The sequence below is a fragment of the Thermobia domestica genome, chromosome 13, assembly GCF_964235325.1.
Source record: "Thermobia domestica chromosome 13, izTheDome1.hap1.1, whole genome shotgun sequence".
Lineage (NCBI taxonomy): Eukaryota > Metazoa > Arthropoda > Insecta > Zygentoma > Lepismatidae > Thermobia > Thermobia domestica.
In genome coordinates this window covers 64,497,949-64,515,078 of record NC_137466.1, presented here as the reverse complement: position 1 = coordinate 64,515,078, position 17,130 = coordinate 64,497,949, and the positions used below count along the sequence as shown (strand labels likewise).

At 37.2% G+C, this 17,130-nt stretch overlaps 1 protein-coding gene across 1 annotated transcript in view; it reads right to left on the bottom strand.

Annotated features, from left to right (window-relative positions):
- The window catches only part of enc (R3H domain containing protein encore), a gene marked incomplete at its 5' end in the record, with an annotated part of 313,145 nt that overhangs the window by 244,840 nt on the left and 51,175 nt on the right, over positions 1-17,130 (bottom strand). The window contains one exon of the mRNA XM_081735830.1: positions 3,542-3,652. Within this exon, the coding sequence (XP_081591956.1) occupies positions 3,542-3,652 (111 nt within the window). The remainder of the gene's footprint in view (positions 1-3,541; positions 3,653-17,130) is intronic.

The following is a 17,130-nucleotide window of genomic DNA, read 5'->3' as shown; positions in this document are numbered from 1 at the left end:
ACAAGGAAAATACGAAATTAAGAAACCGATTGAATTACTTAAGTCTTGTTGTACTTGAATGGGTGCTTTTTTTCTTCTTCCTTGAAGTATTTTCAGAAAATAAAGAGGCTGCAAAATATCACTAACAGCAACAAAGACAAATCATTCTTGACTTTGTCGAGTGACAGAAGTGTTTCAGTTTTGGCAATGGTAATTTTGTGTTGAGGACAAGGTCTAGCCAACGCTCTTGAATGGTTGCCAAACAAAGAACACTGACCGTGTTTCTGCTCCGAACTGACGATCAGAATATACATACGTAACTGAAAATATTCACAGTAAATAGAGAATAGAAGTGGATTGATTGCAAGGTTATAACATGTATGAAACAGGAGTTTGGGATAGATAATAAATTACAGTAAATATTTCGCAACAGATCAAAAGCTTTTTTTATCTCATTCAAATCAGTACTATTCCCCCCCCCCTTACTACATTCATATAAGATAAATTATTTCTTTTTTCATTTATCCCGAATTTAGAATTTCTATCACAACCTTCGAAACTCAGCTGTCAATAGCTAAGTTTCAAATCATCCAAACAGAAACGATAAAAACAGAATCTGCAAATGACAGTTTCCCAACTTCGAAACAAATTATTTCTGAAGTTCTTCCATTTCTGAAGTAAATTATAATCTATCAAAAACATACTACTAAGATGTGTTCCCCTTCCCTTACTTCAAACGTTTGTACATCAGACTTAAAAATGAATTGCCAAAGTAACAATATCCCAACAAACTTCGGGGTATTATAGAAACATCCGATATCACGTAATTCTCTAAAGCAATTGGTTGAAAATTATCGTCAGTGAAAATTTTCATAGAATCGCCCGACATATACTCTATTTCTTAGTAGATGCATCATTACTGAACGTGGCAGTGTCAAAATGTACATGAGGAACTTATATTCGATATCAAGTCTTCCTATTAGTGAAAAAAAAAATAAACTTTAGACTTGTAGCAACACAATATTAAATGAAATTACACATATTACGCGTACACTACTCATTGTCGATGTGTGAAAGGCACTTAACACTAGTGACAACGTTGGACTGTGACCCTCGTGGCTTCTAACATACTGCATTTTTAGGTAAGTTCCTCAAGACTAATCAGAAAAGATGCTGTTTTTTGTAATGATCTACACAACGTATTCTGTTGTTAATATACTATACCGGCAAACTGTAAGGAGGTGATTCCTCACATCAAAATAAGAGAAAAAGTTCATATGGACCTGTGGAGAAAAGTGCATAGGTTCAGAGCTAAGGCTGTCCAAATCGCGAAGAAGCCAAATTTCAAAAGGCCTTATTTCGAATTTGAAAAACTGTGGATGGGTCCTTATCAGCGTAAAGGAAGTCATGCCATCAGACATGCCATCAACGGAATTTTGAGATATTCTCTGACATTATGATTGGCCCAAAGTAGGCAAACGATAAGCCTTGACAGCAGTGAACATGGAATCATATGGCGCAATGTCGCAAGTGTTAACGATCGTCAACAGCTCAGTCTCTCGTACTCGAGAAAACGCATGCTGTGATGTTTTCTTTCACGCTTATAATTGAAAACGTGAAATATACCGTGACAAAATACATTGTATTACACGTTATTAGGAACACAAAAACCATGGAGCTACCGGTTTCTAATACTTCCAACTTCCCTCCAATGCACTGGATGTCCACTGTTGCAAAGACTTACCTCCTGCCTACTTTGGACCCTCCTTGAAATCAGGGTATATCTGAAAACTCTATTGAGAGCATATCTGAAAATTACACCCTGTAGGGAATACCCTGTACACCTACTGAAAATTGATGAAATATGCACTTTTGGATTGTGTATGCGTGGCTTCTCTTAAAGGGGTTGCCACGTTAGAAGAACTTGTAGCTGTCATAAAGAAAAAAAAAAAAAGAACCAAAAAAAATCTTGAAACCCTACCATATTTCACCATGTACACATAGTCTTGAAAGGGTCATAAAAATATTTTCCATCTTGCAAGGAGTCGAACAGTGTGCAACTTTCTGGGACGTCTTGCTTGTTACCTGCTATCGCCCTCCCGCTGACGTAAAGAAAGAGAAAAAAAAGTTTTGCCTCTTCCGAAACAACGGAAGATTGGACAGCGAGAGGGAGTGCGCCAAAATACACGTTCACCGTTTGTCCACTAGAGTGCAGTGCTGCATAGGTGGAAATACCTTTCTTGCTTTCAAGCTGTAATATGTACGCAGTCAATAGAAAGATCAGGTTGCAAGTTTTTTCTTTTATGACAGCTACAAGATTCACTTAACGTGGCAATGTGGCCTTACGCTGATAAGCACTACCATCCACAGTTTCTGGAATTCGAAATAGGGCCTGCTTAAATTTGGCTATTTCGCGATTTGGACAGCCCTAGCCCTGAAACTATGCACTTTCGCCATAGGCTTATATAAACTTTTTCTCTTATTTTGATGTGATGAATTACCCCTTACAGTTTGTCGGTATAGTTCATTAACATCCTGTATTATATATATATATATATATATATATATATATATATATATATATATATATATATATATATATATATATATATAAAGTGTGGTTTTCGTGCTTGTTTATCCTTTTCTTTATTCAAAGTATTCCTTATTTTTCCCCTGCAAACCAAGAAACCCAAATAAGTTACACAACATTACTGTTGATGTTAGGCATTCCAAACAATATTTGAAGAAATTCTGGAACAAGAAAAATCAATTTTGAAAACCAATGAAACAAGTCGAGCGAAACCATCATTGACTTTTTTTTTTTTTAATGTCAAGTCTTATTTGGTATGGCTAATATAGAATTTCTGTAATTACTAATTGAAAAATCATTATTACAGGAACAAATAGCCGAACTGTTCTCAAGTCCGAAATGATGGAAGTCACAATATCAGCACCTCAAACGCAGCTCAGGTCACTTATATGACACTCAGGAACTGTAATATGAAATCACCCTTGATTCTCGAATTTCTACTGATTATTACGGTCTTATTTATCATCTTATACCGCGTCTCAGAGAAAATGTCCCTATTCCAACTTCCATCTTGCTATTAAGGTTTTTCATTACGACATCCTGGCTTAGCCAAAGGAGTAACATTTGATACTGCACAAGAGAGAGTGAGAGAAATTCTTGGATTTAAATATAACATTTTTAATTAGTGATGCGCACCAGACAATAGCTGAAACTGCCTAATCTTGAAAATGTGTCGTAAACGTTGTCTCGTCTCGAAAAATGTACTTGTTACTATTGATGGGGTTGTATCCCCTAGAAAATACTGTCTCGTCTCGTGCGCAACCCTAACTGGAATAGCATCAACGATGTAAGACCGACTGAAAATCATACCCCGAACTACTGATTTCTTCACATTTAACAACGGAATATATTCATTATTAAGTATTAAAAATATATTACTAAATATTGAAATTTGCATACTATGCAAATATATGAGTTTTTCATGCAATACTTCAACGTAATTTTGATAATAACGAAACATTTCATTCTCACCTCTGATAATGTATTCGGCTTGTGCAGCATGATCCGGGGCCGCGGATCGTTTTACATGATCCTGGTACTCCGCAGCGCCGGGCCCGCCGGTCTGTTCCTTGCATGAAGCACCTGCACAAAGTAAAAGATATTCTATAAATTAATTACAGAATTAAAGGGAAAAGAAAATGAACAGAAAATATTTTTTTGAACAAAATAACTTTCGATTTTACATAAAATTATATATATAAAGCAAGAGCAGTTAATCCTATATTTTTCAACGAACAATGGTTTACAAAAAGCAAATAAACTAAGACGTAGCATTTGGTCTTTAACAATATGACTACTTCCTATAATCATATATACTACACTTAGGCTCGAAAAATCTCCGAAAAATGCTACAATTATATTTGAAATTTCGAACTTGCATTCAAGATGGTGGCCATGAACATCATATATGTTGCAAGTTGTAGCCTCATCTTTAAGACGAGAGACTACTGAAACATTTCTAGCTCTACGTTTTAAAGAACACATCTATGTATGTACAAATACATATTTTCATATCAATAACTAAATTCTTAAGTCTTTTTTCAGGCTCCTGAAGTGAAAATGTGTGCCTAACCAACAAATTTCAAGAACATCAAGATCAGAGCTGTCATTGGATAAGACGGTGAAAAACGCACTTACAAGCATTGCTGTGATATTTATACCAAAGGTACACTCATGTCCAAAATGATTGTCTCATATCTATAATTGTCTTCTTGTAAGAATATAATTTGATAATGATTTTGTAGGGTACTTGTAATACTGATACTGTGTGTATAGTCGGGAAATTTATGGTAAATTTCATAGGAAAAAATTACGAAGATTAGAATGAGTAAAACGAAATGTTGCAAAATGGACAAGAAAGTTTTATTTTCGTTTTACTGTTCTTATTTACTGCTCTTTCAGATGAAATTTGTCACATCCATGTCTTTGCCGATTATAAGAAATACCGGGCGAATTTGTTATAAAATTATATTCCAACAACAACATATTTATAGACATGCGACAATAATTTTGGACATGAGTGTACCTTATATTCAAAGAAAACTTTCGCCGGAAAATCAACTTCAAATTCCTTCGAATTTCGAAGTTATTGTTGAAAATTCGAAAATAAAAAATTGTTCATATCTCGGGAAACGACTTAAGTTACGAGGATGAAACAAAATATGAATATACTTTGGTTGAAGGGCCTTACTGAAAACTAGAATGTTTTTCTTTATGTGTGAGTGATCACCTTTCTATTTTCCACCATAGAAGCAACACCAACCCATCTATAATATAAATCTTGATCATGGTTTGATACTCGCGGTGCAACTTAGTGTAAAACGAGGTAAACCAAATTTGGATCTGCAACCGGCGTTACGCCATACATATTTTGGCCGGCACGAATACTGTCAGAAGTCAAAGATGGTCGAATTTGAGTTTCTGACTAGTCATGAATGATTCTACGTGGAAATATAACTCTCATAATCGTCCCTCTTCCAGAAACAGCGTGAGAGTACTAGTGCCATTGATTTTCAATCAGTCTTACTAGTTAGTAGGATACTAATATTTTAAATCGTGATTTACAGAAAATGTTTTTGATTATAACTACATATAATGTATACCTATATATAATGTACAAAATATTATAGTGCACAAGATAATAATACAAAAATATTCAAAATGTCTTTCCTGTATTAGAAAACAATACAAGGAAAATGAAGGAGATAGTGTATGGAACTTTCAATCTTGATCACTATGTGCAGTGTCGGACTGGACAGGGTGACGAGGCGGAGATTTCCGCCTGCGCCCACCCTCTTATGGCGCCCCTTTGTCACAATAAAATAGGCTTAGTTGTATTGAACAAGAAAATTTTAGTTAAAACTTCTGTCATTGTCTTTATAATAAATATTATATACCGTAACAGAGTTATTGCAGGTTTGCGTAGATTATTTAAAGGTTTTAAGCTGTCAAGCCGTTGTGCTCTCTTCGTTGCGGGTGTCAGCACTGCCAGATATCCTAGGTGATATGTAACAACTCTGTCTGATCTAGTAATATCACAAATGGCCTTGTGACTGCTGTATGACTCATTCTCTCGTTGCGTTATTTGACTGTAGTAATGATATAATGTTACCATCGAGACTCAACATAAGCGGCGCCTGTGTGCTCTCAGGTAGGAAAGTAGATGTTAATTAAGGCAAGAATATTATGTGCAATTGTTTATTGTGTTATTTATTAATGTAATTTGACTTTAGTAGTCATACATGTTTAGGTAAAAATAGAAATATTTTTGGATAAAATTTTCTTCAGAATTTTACTATCCAAATTTTGCGTAAATCATGTTTAACATATGTTTTACGTAACATATGTTAAACATATGTTTTATGTTTAGCATATGTTAGATACGTCATATGTATCTAAAAGACATCTTCACATTCCGTCTGGATGAATTTTCAGTAGTTATGAAATTATAAGTTTATTTTGGTTAAAAGTTAACAGTCGCTCTTTTGACTAGATCTGTGTATCGTCTGCATTGTAAGAACGGAAAAGTATGTATTTTTAACGTTTAAAATTTTGCTAGAGCGACAGGACGTTTGGATTTTATATTGAAAGCTCAATAGCCCAATATTATTTTTATTTTAATTTAAAATGATATATGCAATGGTGCAAACAGAGCAGAGCAGCCAGTGCAAAAAGTTTGAGACAAAAAGTCGAAACTGTAATGACAGAAGCTCTTTACACAGAGCTATTTAGGGTTTAAAACACGAACTTCGAATCATCCACTGTCCCCAAAGATGCACTACTTAACGGCGTGGAAAATGGTCCGAACACTAGCGACAAGTTTGAAGTCATTCAGAGAGAAATTTTCTCACCTGTATGGAAACGTTAATTTTTTTTCGGTAAATCTTAACAGGGAATGGGATAAAAGCGAACTTCATCTCAGGGTAGATACTGATTTTGGAACGAAAAGGATTCGGTGCAAAAAGCTTTTCTTGATGAAAACTGCTCTGATGAAGATTCGTCTTTGCAAGAAGAAGCCAAGCGGAAGAAGCATCAAGTAGAAATCTTCTACAGAATTTGTGACACCGCTTGGAATAAGCGTTGAGGAGAGGCTTATTCCAAGTGAACATTTAATGAAAGATTATGCCTGTTTGGACCCATGAAGATTTGAAGAAATAAAAAAAATGGGTTACCAGATGGAGCCCTGAAAACATTATCACAAAATACAGGCGTGTGTAAAGAAACCCTGTCACGCGAACTCAAACAATTTGCGATTCATTACCAAGATTGCTTGAAGAATTTGAAGGATACTTCTACTCGTGACTTTGTTGTTGTTCAGTGCTCAGCTGATTCTGGAAATGAAAAAAAAATGAAAAAATGGAGTGAAAACAAAATGAAAAATCAGGATCAGCTGCATACACTGTGCGTTTACACTCTTGTATGAGCTGACTCTAAATGGAAGCATTTATAGCAATTTATATTGTGTGTATGAATATGACGTGGCTCTTCCAAGTAACCCGGTATCTTGTGAATGCCTATTTTCTAAGTTGAAGATCATTAAATCAAAACTGAGATCACTTTTAGGGCAAAGTCTACTGGAAAATTTAATGCTCCGTATTACTGAAGACGTCCAGAATTTTCCTGTAGGTTACGATGTTACTAGAAGCGAAATAGCAAAAAGCTCAAGAGGTCTTAAATGATTACTCATGATGTGAAATTTAATAGTAATTTGTACCTAATGGTATTTTTTCCCTTCTGTTTGTATTCAAATAGGTAGACTACTGCTAATTTATCCATCCTACATTCGCATTTTTGTTAACGGTAATTATATTATTCTGTGCTATGCAACATTTACGGTATTTCGTCCTAATCGTTTTGTGTGTAATTGTGTATGCTTAATGCTGTGAACAAATTAAAAAGTCATTTGAAAAGCCAAAATGTTTGCATAAATTTGTCCATGAGCCGCCTCTCTAAGTTTTCATCTCCGCATAGCTCTGACAGCTCTAGTCTGACACTGAATATGTGCATTTATTACTGGAGTGCCAAGACCGACAACACACAATTTGCTTACAATCTCTGTAGGTCGAACAATCTTAGCAAAGTATCGAGCACGTGAAAGCAATGAATTATTTTAACAACATGTGAACCACATCACACTGTTCGATTCCTATGTGCACATTCACAATTATATGGCTTAGACCCGAATACCCTATTGTAGTCGAAACAAAATCAATATAACACCTGTATGTCTTCCTACTAATATGTCGAGATCGTACCTCGTGTGGGTATTTTCTCTCAGGAAATGGAGATTGACGCTGTTATCTTCATTCATCATTGCATGAATTGAGTTGATTTTGAGTTTAACGCCCCTTTCAGCAGCGAGGCTATATGAAACGTGGACATACTAATTAACGTGGAATCCAAACCACATGAGCTCCCGACGGGAATCGAACCCGGTCTCCCACGCCAAAGGCACGTACGCTAATCGCTTAGCCACGAAAGGAGCTCTCGTTCATCATTCCAGCCGAGTGGGAAACTGCCTGAGACAACTGACAGGAACCTGTAGAAAGAATTTGTAGATCTCTTTCTGTCTACTCCGGAAAGTCTGGGATGTCCGTAGATGTGAATTTTGGGAAAGGGCGTGTACACCTGTCCCAATCATGCTCTTTCGTTTCTAATCCTAATGTGTTCTTTGCAATGTGCTGTCGTTCCATTTCTTGAACTTCCTCGTCGAGGCTATCATCACAATTATGATAATTAAAAAAAAAATAAAAGCTTTATATAAATAAGCTATCCAGCATAAAATTCCAACATGAGGAAGCAACTTGTCCAGTTGGTGATGTAGAAGACAATACTTGTCCAAGAATACCATGAACAGCCTCAACAACCCAACAAATATTTATAACATAGCGGGAAAAGTTCGCCTCAGCCGTTGTCAATTGCCTGCGCTTACCTTTCAGTGTAGGATTAAAACTGTAAATCCTCTTTCTTCCAAATATTCAGTTGTATCCCGAAAGCTGCGAGTCACACAATAAATATCACATTGTGCTATGAGAATCGAAAGTCCGTTTGGATCTTAATAATATATGTTGGCCCCAGCATATCTACAATATAACCAGTCTTAATATAAATATTAAATGGCTTAAATAGAGGCTTTTTTTTTTTTTTTTTTTGTCCAGGGAACGATTTTCATTCCTGCTCATTATTCGACATCTTGCCGTTCCTATTCGATCGATTTCCAACCTTAGAACTGCAGCACTAAAACTATTCGAATTGCTAGTGCGCAGTTCAAACAAAAACGTAACAGTAGTTAAAAGATTGAGTTGAGTTGATTTTGAGGTTAACGTCCCGTTCAGCAGCGAGGCTATATGAGACGTGGACCTACTGATTAACGTGGAATCAGAACCACATGAGCTCCCACTGGGAATCGAACCCGGGTCTCCCAGGCCAAAGGCGCGTACGCTAACCGCTTAGCCACGAAGGAGCCCGAAACTTATCATATACTTAAAGCGTGCTGACGAACTCCTAATAAAACCTAACAGTTTCGTAACAATATCCTCATGTAGAAAGAACGATTCTTCAGAAGTTTCCGAAAATTTTATTGTTTATGTGCTCTCTTATAAAACACTCCCACATATCCATCATGTTCACATTTTCGCACTTGGGTAGTGAATAGTCTCATCGAGGTTTAGCTTCTCATAAACCTTTACCACAGCAAAATCACCAGCTTTAGGAAACCATCATCTAGTTCGTGATCGTCTGGAGTGTTGTCTTTCTCCTCTTCCGACAATACAAGGGTAGGTTGAGTTTCGTTGTGATTTGATGAAAATGCATCATTTTCAGAAAACAAACCAAAACTCTTACCAGAAACATCTATTCGTACTATCGTACTCTCTTCTTTCCTTGTTTAATTTTTCCATCTTCTCTCATGCTCTTGAAAAGATCCATAAAGGAACGGTTTACAGTCTGAGATGTCTTTTGCTGTGCTGTTTCTTTTCGTTCATTGTCTCTTTTTGGCAGCATCCTCAGTATCTGGTCTCGACAAAGGGGAAAAATTCCACACTTTTCAAATCCAGCTCTGATATTTTCCTCCTTCAGTTTGTCACTTTTTTTTTTTTTTTTTTTTTTTTAGTACACTTGGAAATTTGTTCTTAGAGATTGTTGATTCATTCCTGTCCTTCCTTTTTTCCGCTCCTCAAGAATTTTCCAAGTGTTTCTATTCACCCCACTAATTAAAAATCATAATAATAACCCAGTAAAGTTAAATTTTGATTAAAAATTATTTACAAAAGGAAAACTTTTACTATGAACGTCAGTAAATGAAACAACAAACTACAAAATAGGCATATTTCAAATGCAATAAATATGAAAATGTCATACTTACCAAGAAAGTTTGAGGAGCGCGAAAATACCGTGTAAGATTTCAGTAACACATTAATGCTACTGCCGTCTACCTCAGTGTTTCCAACTCAGTAAAACATTTTGTCTCTGCCCTGAACACTTTAGCCGTATAAGACTATGTTAAGAAATTTCAGTTTTCTTGATTAATTTATCGTCTAGATAAATCCAAAACTAATCTGGAAGTTTTGTTTCTATTCACCCCCATGTTTCTATTCACCCCATTTGACGGTATTTTGTTTTATCCTCGTAACTTAAGTCGTTTCCGAGGTATGAACAATTTTTGATTTTCGAATTTTCAACAATAACTTTAAAATTCGAAGGAATTTGACGTTGATTTTCTGGCCAAAATTATCTTTGAATATGAGATACCTTTGGTATAAATATAATAGCAATCCATGTAAGGGCACTCTTCTTCACTATCTTATCCGGCTACACCCTTTTTGTTCCACCAAGGAAATGAAATGAAATCTTTAAGTTTTACGTCCCACGGTTATGCCGGTTAGGCTAAAGGAGACGGTGATTATGAGAGATGAGTGAAATGGTGGAATGAAGAAAGTGGGAGGAAACGGGAGAACCCCGAGAAAACCCACGAGCACGGTGTTTGTCCACCACAAAGTTCACTTGGCGGAGGCTGGGATCGAACCCAGGACCCCAAGCACCAGAGGTGAACGCTCTACCACTGAGCCACCGCGCTCCCTTCACCAAGGAAAGTCACTAAAGCAAATTCGGAGGAAATCAGCGACACATTACGAGACTTTTCTGTGCCATATGCAGGGGGCGAAGAAGCGGGTGGCACAGTTTAAACGTGGCGATTTCTTAACAGATTATGATACTCTACGTGAAGGGAGATTAAAAACATTATGTCCCCGAAATCGTGGATGAAATTCGCAACATTATATTTAATACTCGCAAAATCTCAGCAAAATGTGTGGCAGAGATCGTCGCCACTTTTCGGGATCCCATCGGTAACATCGGAGTTGAGCACGCGTAAGCAATCAGCAAAATGGGTTCCCAAAAATCGGTCAGATCAAAAGCGTGAGGGCATCAAAGGAAGTCATCTCCGATTTCGACCCGAATGCCGGTCCATTTCTGTCAAGAATAGTAACCATGCCTTAAGCGCGCCATAGACGCACGCACTTGCATTACCAACATGTATGAAAGGTTTCTTTCATCACGCATCTTGAAAGAATTTTTTGACCACACACGTACCAACGTGCTGTCCAACATACTGAAAGTAGTTTGAGAAATGTGGAGGACGAGGAAACGCGTGCTTTTTCTTTCTGCAACTGCACGACCTTGGCATGCGACGGAGGAGAGACTCACGTGATTTCTTCCGCTGTCGTGATTGGCGGACCTAAATATAAAACAGCCACCTTGCATGAACGAGCCCATACACGGTAAACATGCATGCAGAACGGCAAAAACATCAAACATGTTTTCAGAAGATTTTGAAAACTTTCAACATGAATGAACGAGGCCATACACGATCAACTTGCCTGTGGTTTTATCATTTTTCATACAAGTCGGGCTGTTTCTTCAGGCATGTGTTTACGTGTATGGGCCGCTTTAAACATGGTTGTACTACTATGATCCTGAAACGAAACAGTCAATGGAGTACTGATGTCAACCGGCTCGGCTCGGTTCAACTGAGCCATCGGCTCGAGCCGGCTCGGTTGGGTGAGCTGTTGGCTCGGCTCGGTGGTGACTGAATCGTGAGCCGAGCCGCTCGAGCCGTTGACAACACTACAATGGAGTGGCGGCACTCAAGTTCCCTTCGTCCCAAGAAGTTCACGAGACAAAAATCCGCTGGAAAAATATGCAACTTCTTCTAGGATAAGATGGAGTCGTACTCATAGACTACCTGTATAAGAGCAGTAATTGGAGGACAAAGTGCAATGCCGTGGAAAATTGAAGAAAGTAATCATGTTCCTTAAGGAAAATACCCCTGTCCATCGATTACTGCAAATACAACTGACACTCCATGATCTAGGGTTTCAATGTCTAGATAATCATCCTCATTTCCCAGCTCCATCAGACTATTGTTTATTCCCCAAGCTCAAACAACACTTAAAATGACGCCAATTTGGATCTGATCTGGTGATTATTGCTATGGAATAGTTGTGCGAGTACAGTAGTCTTCAGATTTTTTTTTTTTTAAAAAAAGGTAAAAAGTTTTAGTGCCGTTCAAGGAAGTTTATTTTGTATTACAACGGCCCGTTCAGCAGCGAGGAATCCGAACCACATGAGCTCCCGCCAGGAATTGAACCCGAATCTCCGTTAAAGGAAGTGTATTCAACTTTGAAAGCAGTACGTAGAATAACTGCAAAATTTCATCATTTCACGTGTACTACTCTTGGGTTATGCTATGAACTTTTCAGCAGCCCTTCGTATAGGAATATCCATGTACTTAAGTATACAACCTTTTGTTAGTAACATTAAACATTCATGTACTATGATTATCTAGTTTTAGTGGTATTGGGTGACAGTGATTAGTTAACGAGGCGGTATAGTACGGATGGTGTGTACCAAAGGACAGACGATGGTGGTACAAAATCGTAGAACTTACCAATATTCAAAGAGGGCAAACAGTACGTAGATGAAGCAGGTATGTGTAATGCTTAACGTGTGCTGAAAGTAACAGTATCCAAGATGATGATGGCATATAGAACTCATGACAAGATGTTAAAGAATAAAAATGAACGGAAAAAGACTAGGTGATAGGAATCGCTGTAAAGAGCATTGTCACAAAGAACTGTAAAGTTAATGCAACAATTGACTGCGATATATGAAACAACCTGTTTCTACAACCACATACCGATAGAACTCTACAACCCTAACATTCGCGGCCGAATTAAAAAGGGTACTATGAAAGTTTTGCAACACGATGAAATCATGTGTCGCTGGAGTCTGTTTCTTGATTCGTGCTGAGACATGTTCATACCTGCACAGTAACCGCTGCGCGAAGTCTATGTGCTGAGTTATGTATTAGCAGCGATAGTCTGAAGCCTAAGTCTATGGCATTTTGGTCACGAAATGAGATACGAGCAGTTTTGCGGTATAACTTTGTGCGTGGTTTAAACGAAGACCAGTGCTTTAATGATTTGCAGTATATGATTGTCTATGAACACGACTATATTCAGGTGTTACAGAGGATTCCAAAGGGGAAATTTCACTCGAGGACGCTGAGAGAACGAAGGTTACAAACGTCAGTTACGGAGGAAAACATTACTGCGGTTAGGAAAATGCTTCACAAAGACAGGCGAGTACCCTATCTGCAGATTGAGAACACCTTAGACATAAAATGCACCAGCAATTCGTTCGATTCTGCATGATCATTTGCACGTGCAGAATATTTGTTGTTTCTGGGTGCCGCATAGTCTGACTGAAGAGCAGATGTCAGGACATGTGACGCGATGCCGGGAAAAGCTGGAAATATTTGATAAGGGACAATCTCAATATGTGAACAACATGGTGACAGGTGATAAGACTTGGTTGCACTATTATGATGTGCCGACCAAGACTGAGAACAAACCTTGGATCTTTGATGATGTGGATACATCTGTAGCTGTCAGAAAATCCCGATCACTACAGAAGAAAATGATAGCTGTATTTTTTAAATCGAGTGGAAGTCGGGAGCGTGTCGTTTTGGACACACAAAAGGCAGTCACAGCTAAGTGATGCACTGAACAGTACCTGCCTAAAGTAATCCAATCTATGAAAAATCTACAACCAAATTCAAGAATTGATACCTGGTTCTTTCATCATGGCAATGATCTAGCTCACTGTGCGAAAACCACCACCGAATATTTGACCACTACAGGACAAACTTCTTAAGCACCCTCCTTATAGTCCGGACCTTGCTCCTTACGACTTTGCACTGTTCCGGTGTAATGAAGCGCGTAAAATGTAAAATCCAGAGCAACTACCAACAAAATTTAAATTGCACTTAGCACTTAAAGACAAAATTAGCATAAAATTATTCGTTTACCACCGGTAAAAGTAAGGAACATCAAGAAGCAGCCACTAGGAGCAACTAATTCTAAAGCGCAAATAGAATCGAAATTAACCACACATTCAGCACATATAATGATGTCTAACACGATCAGTAGCTCCAAATTCCAAAGAAATGGTGGTCTACAAGAAGATATATCATTGAAAGTACATTAAATGTTGGGTATATACTAGTGGTCAGCATAAAAGCCGGCTTTTCGGTTTTGGAAAAAACGAAACATGTTTCTGAAAACTTCCACAAACCGCTTTTCAAAAACCAGTTCCGCTTACCTATAAATAAAAAAAAAACTCGGTTTTCTAAAGGAAAGATTTTGCTTTTTTGTTAACTTGTTCGAATAAGTATTAAAAGTACAAGAAAGGATGCCGGCTTCGGCGAAAATCATGCTGGTTTCAGTCAAACCTCGAAATTATTGGAGAAAAGTAATTACGGTTTCAGCGAAAACCGAACTGATTTTGAAGAAAACAAAAAAGTCGGTTTTTCCGTCTTTCCACAGACCGATTTTAGGTTATAATTAAACTAACTTTTGACCATCTCTAACCTGTATTATCATTATTCTCAACGTAAGTACCTCAACGAGTACTACTAAAAATTTAACACTGACGATTAACAACGAAGATTATCTTACAAAAATGTTAAGAAACTTTTTTCCCTAATAATATCAGATCCACTGTAATTTGTTACTGCTTCTTTCTTTTAAGCCGTGCTAAAAATGCAAATCTACTATAGCTACCACAATGAATGCAGCAAGATCAATGTCACAAATGAAACACGCTAAAAGCACATGAATCATGCAAAGATTTTCACACACACAATCAAAGATGTGGCGTATAAACGAAAGAACGGCACGCTACAACACCTACACACATCCACCAAGGAAGGAAATGGCACATTTTATTAGTACTACTACATTAAGAAATCTTTCATTGATATTATAATCAGCACAAGCTCGAATTTCTCTGTGTATACTATTATTCTCTTCCATTATTACAAAACCAAGGAAATGTACCTACTAACGATTCCGAGCGATTATTTCCTTTGAGTTATTTATCAATATTCGGAAAATATGAAAATGTGTACAACTTAATGAGTCACGACTTAAAAGTTGAGCAATAAGACAATCATACCGTGATGCTTTGCAAATAAGTGAAATGTGTAAGGTAGCACAGGAAGTGTACGTGTAGCGTAAAAGCTGGTGCACGTGCAGTCCGATTCCCGATTAGAGTACCGTAAGACGGGGTTACTTTGCACCGGATGTTAGGAATTTAAAAAAAAAAATGCATGTAACTTACAGACGTAATGATTTAGAACACTGTATTTTAAACATATACTAGCTAGATATATAAGGAAAACATTCGTGCAAGTGCATTAGTAAACATTCAGTATGACCATAGTTATTGAAATATAAACTTTGGTGCAAAGTAACCCCATACAAAAAAGTATGTTCAACATACGAACATAATGTTTCTGTGCAATGTTTTCCCTTCAGTATTTATACATTTCGCTTTCTACACAAAACTGCATGCAGTCTACAAATATTAATATAAGAATGAGGTACTGGTACCAGTACTTAGTATGAATTATCGATATTTGTAAAGAAAATTATGTATTTTGCGGTACCGGCACAGGAATCACATTCTGATAGTTTAGCATATGTCACACAAAAATGCAAACTCAGGAACAGAAAAAAATCCCCGAGAACTGATTTGCTGTGGTTGCTCTTTATGCCCAAGAGTATTATTTCAACCGTAATCAGTGGAAGGTTTATAAGGTTTGGGGCTTTCAGGCTGAAGCCCACCTCAATTGCATGATTTCCTTCTTTTTAAAAATAATAATAATAATGTTATCAATCCTATGCGTATAAGCTTCAATCCCCCTCCCCAAAAATCTGGTGATTTCTTATAATAATAAAAAAAAAAAAACAAGTTTTTCTAAGAAGTCTCTCTCAAGGTACTTTTCTGGATCCGCCACTGTACGTAATTTATTTTCCAACAAGAAATTCATTCCGGCATTACTCAAATAGAAATTTTACCTAAAATTAGAATGTAAAAGGTATCAGCAGTAGTAATTTCTTATCTACGGGGTTACTTTGGATCGGTGCAAAGTAACTCCGATTAGAGGCTGAAATCGCCTTCTCCCAGTTTTATTTTGAAGTGTGACTTTAAAACGTTACACACTTCAATTTCAATTATTGCTTTACAGTCCCATTATACACAGCAGTATTCTACGAAACTGGCTTAACTTTGACGAAAATTCTTGTAGGTGATACCTTTCAGCAGCGTAACGCAAAGCTGTCGCCCCCCACCGCAGGATTATTTTTGGGGCCCCTTTCCCATGTCCATTAACTTCCAACTATATTGTCCCCGTAGAAGACAATGGTTAATAAATCCATGGAATATAATCAAAATTACAATTAAAATTAATACGCCCAGAAAAAGGGAAAAAATATTTCCCCTTAACCTTCGAGTGCTAAGATGATTTTTTTAAACTGATGTTGCTAGAATGGATGAATTTTCACCCAGAGCATATTTTTCTTTTCTAAAATAAATAATGTTGTTCAGGGAAATGGATATTCCGTCTTCAGCTTACATTTTGTAGCCTTGGCATTTACTTCGCGGTGGACCCCCAAACCCTGCGGACCTCCCCGCACTGCAGGCTCCTCAGTTACGCCACTGATTTCTTTTAAATTTTGTCGGCCCTTACAGTGACTGCTTTCCACACCTCTAAAACAACAAACCCTCCCGGTAATTAGAACTGAAGTTAACCGCCAATATTACAGCCAAAATACAGTCAGATGTTCTATCTTACGGTTGTGACCCAAGTTTAATCGAAAACCTTTTCCTTTAGGGCTTCACTTCACTAATATATGCAGTGGTAAACCCAATATTGATAATATCAAACGAAACTCTTTAAATGATGACAGACACAATGTTAAAATAATCTGACTCTTTTGCATGGCTCTCACTATTAAAGCCTACAGTAGTCTCTATTACATTCATACTGAAGCATTTTACTTTAATATTTACACAACTATTCAAAGTCCCGCTCTTCCATTACAAGGTTATTTAGGCTTTGTATCCAATGAAATACACTGCAGTGTTAAGTCTGTCATAGATTAAAGGTACAAAAGCGAGAATAAATATAATATCAAGGAGAAGGAAAAGGTGATCCC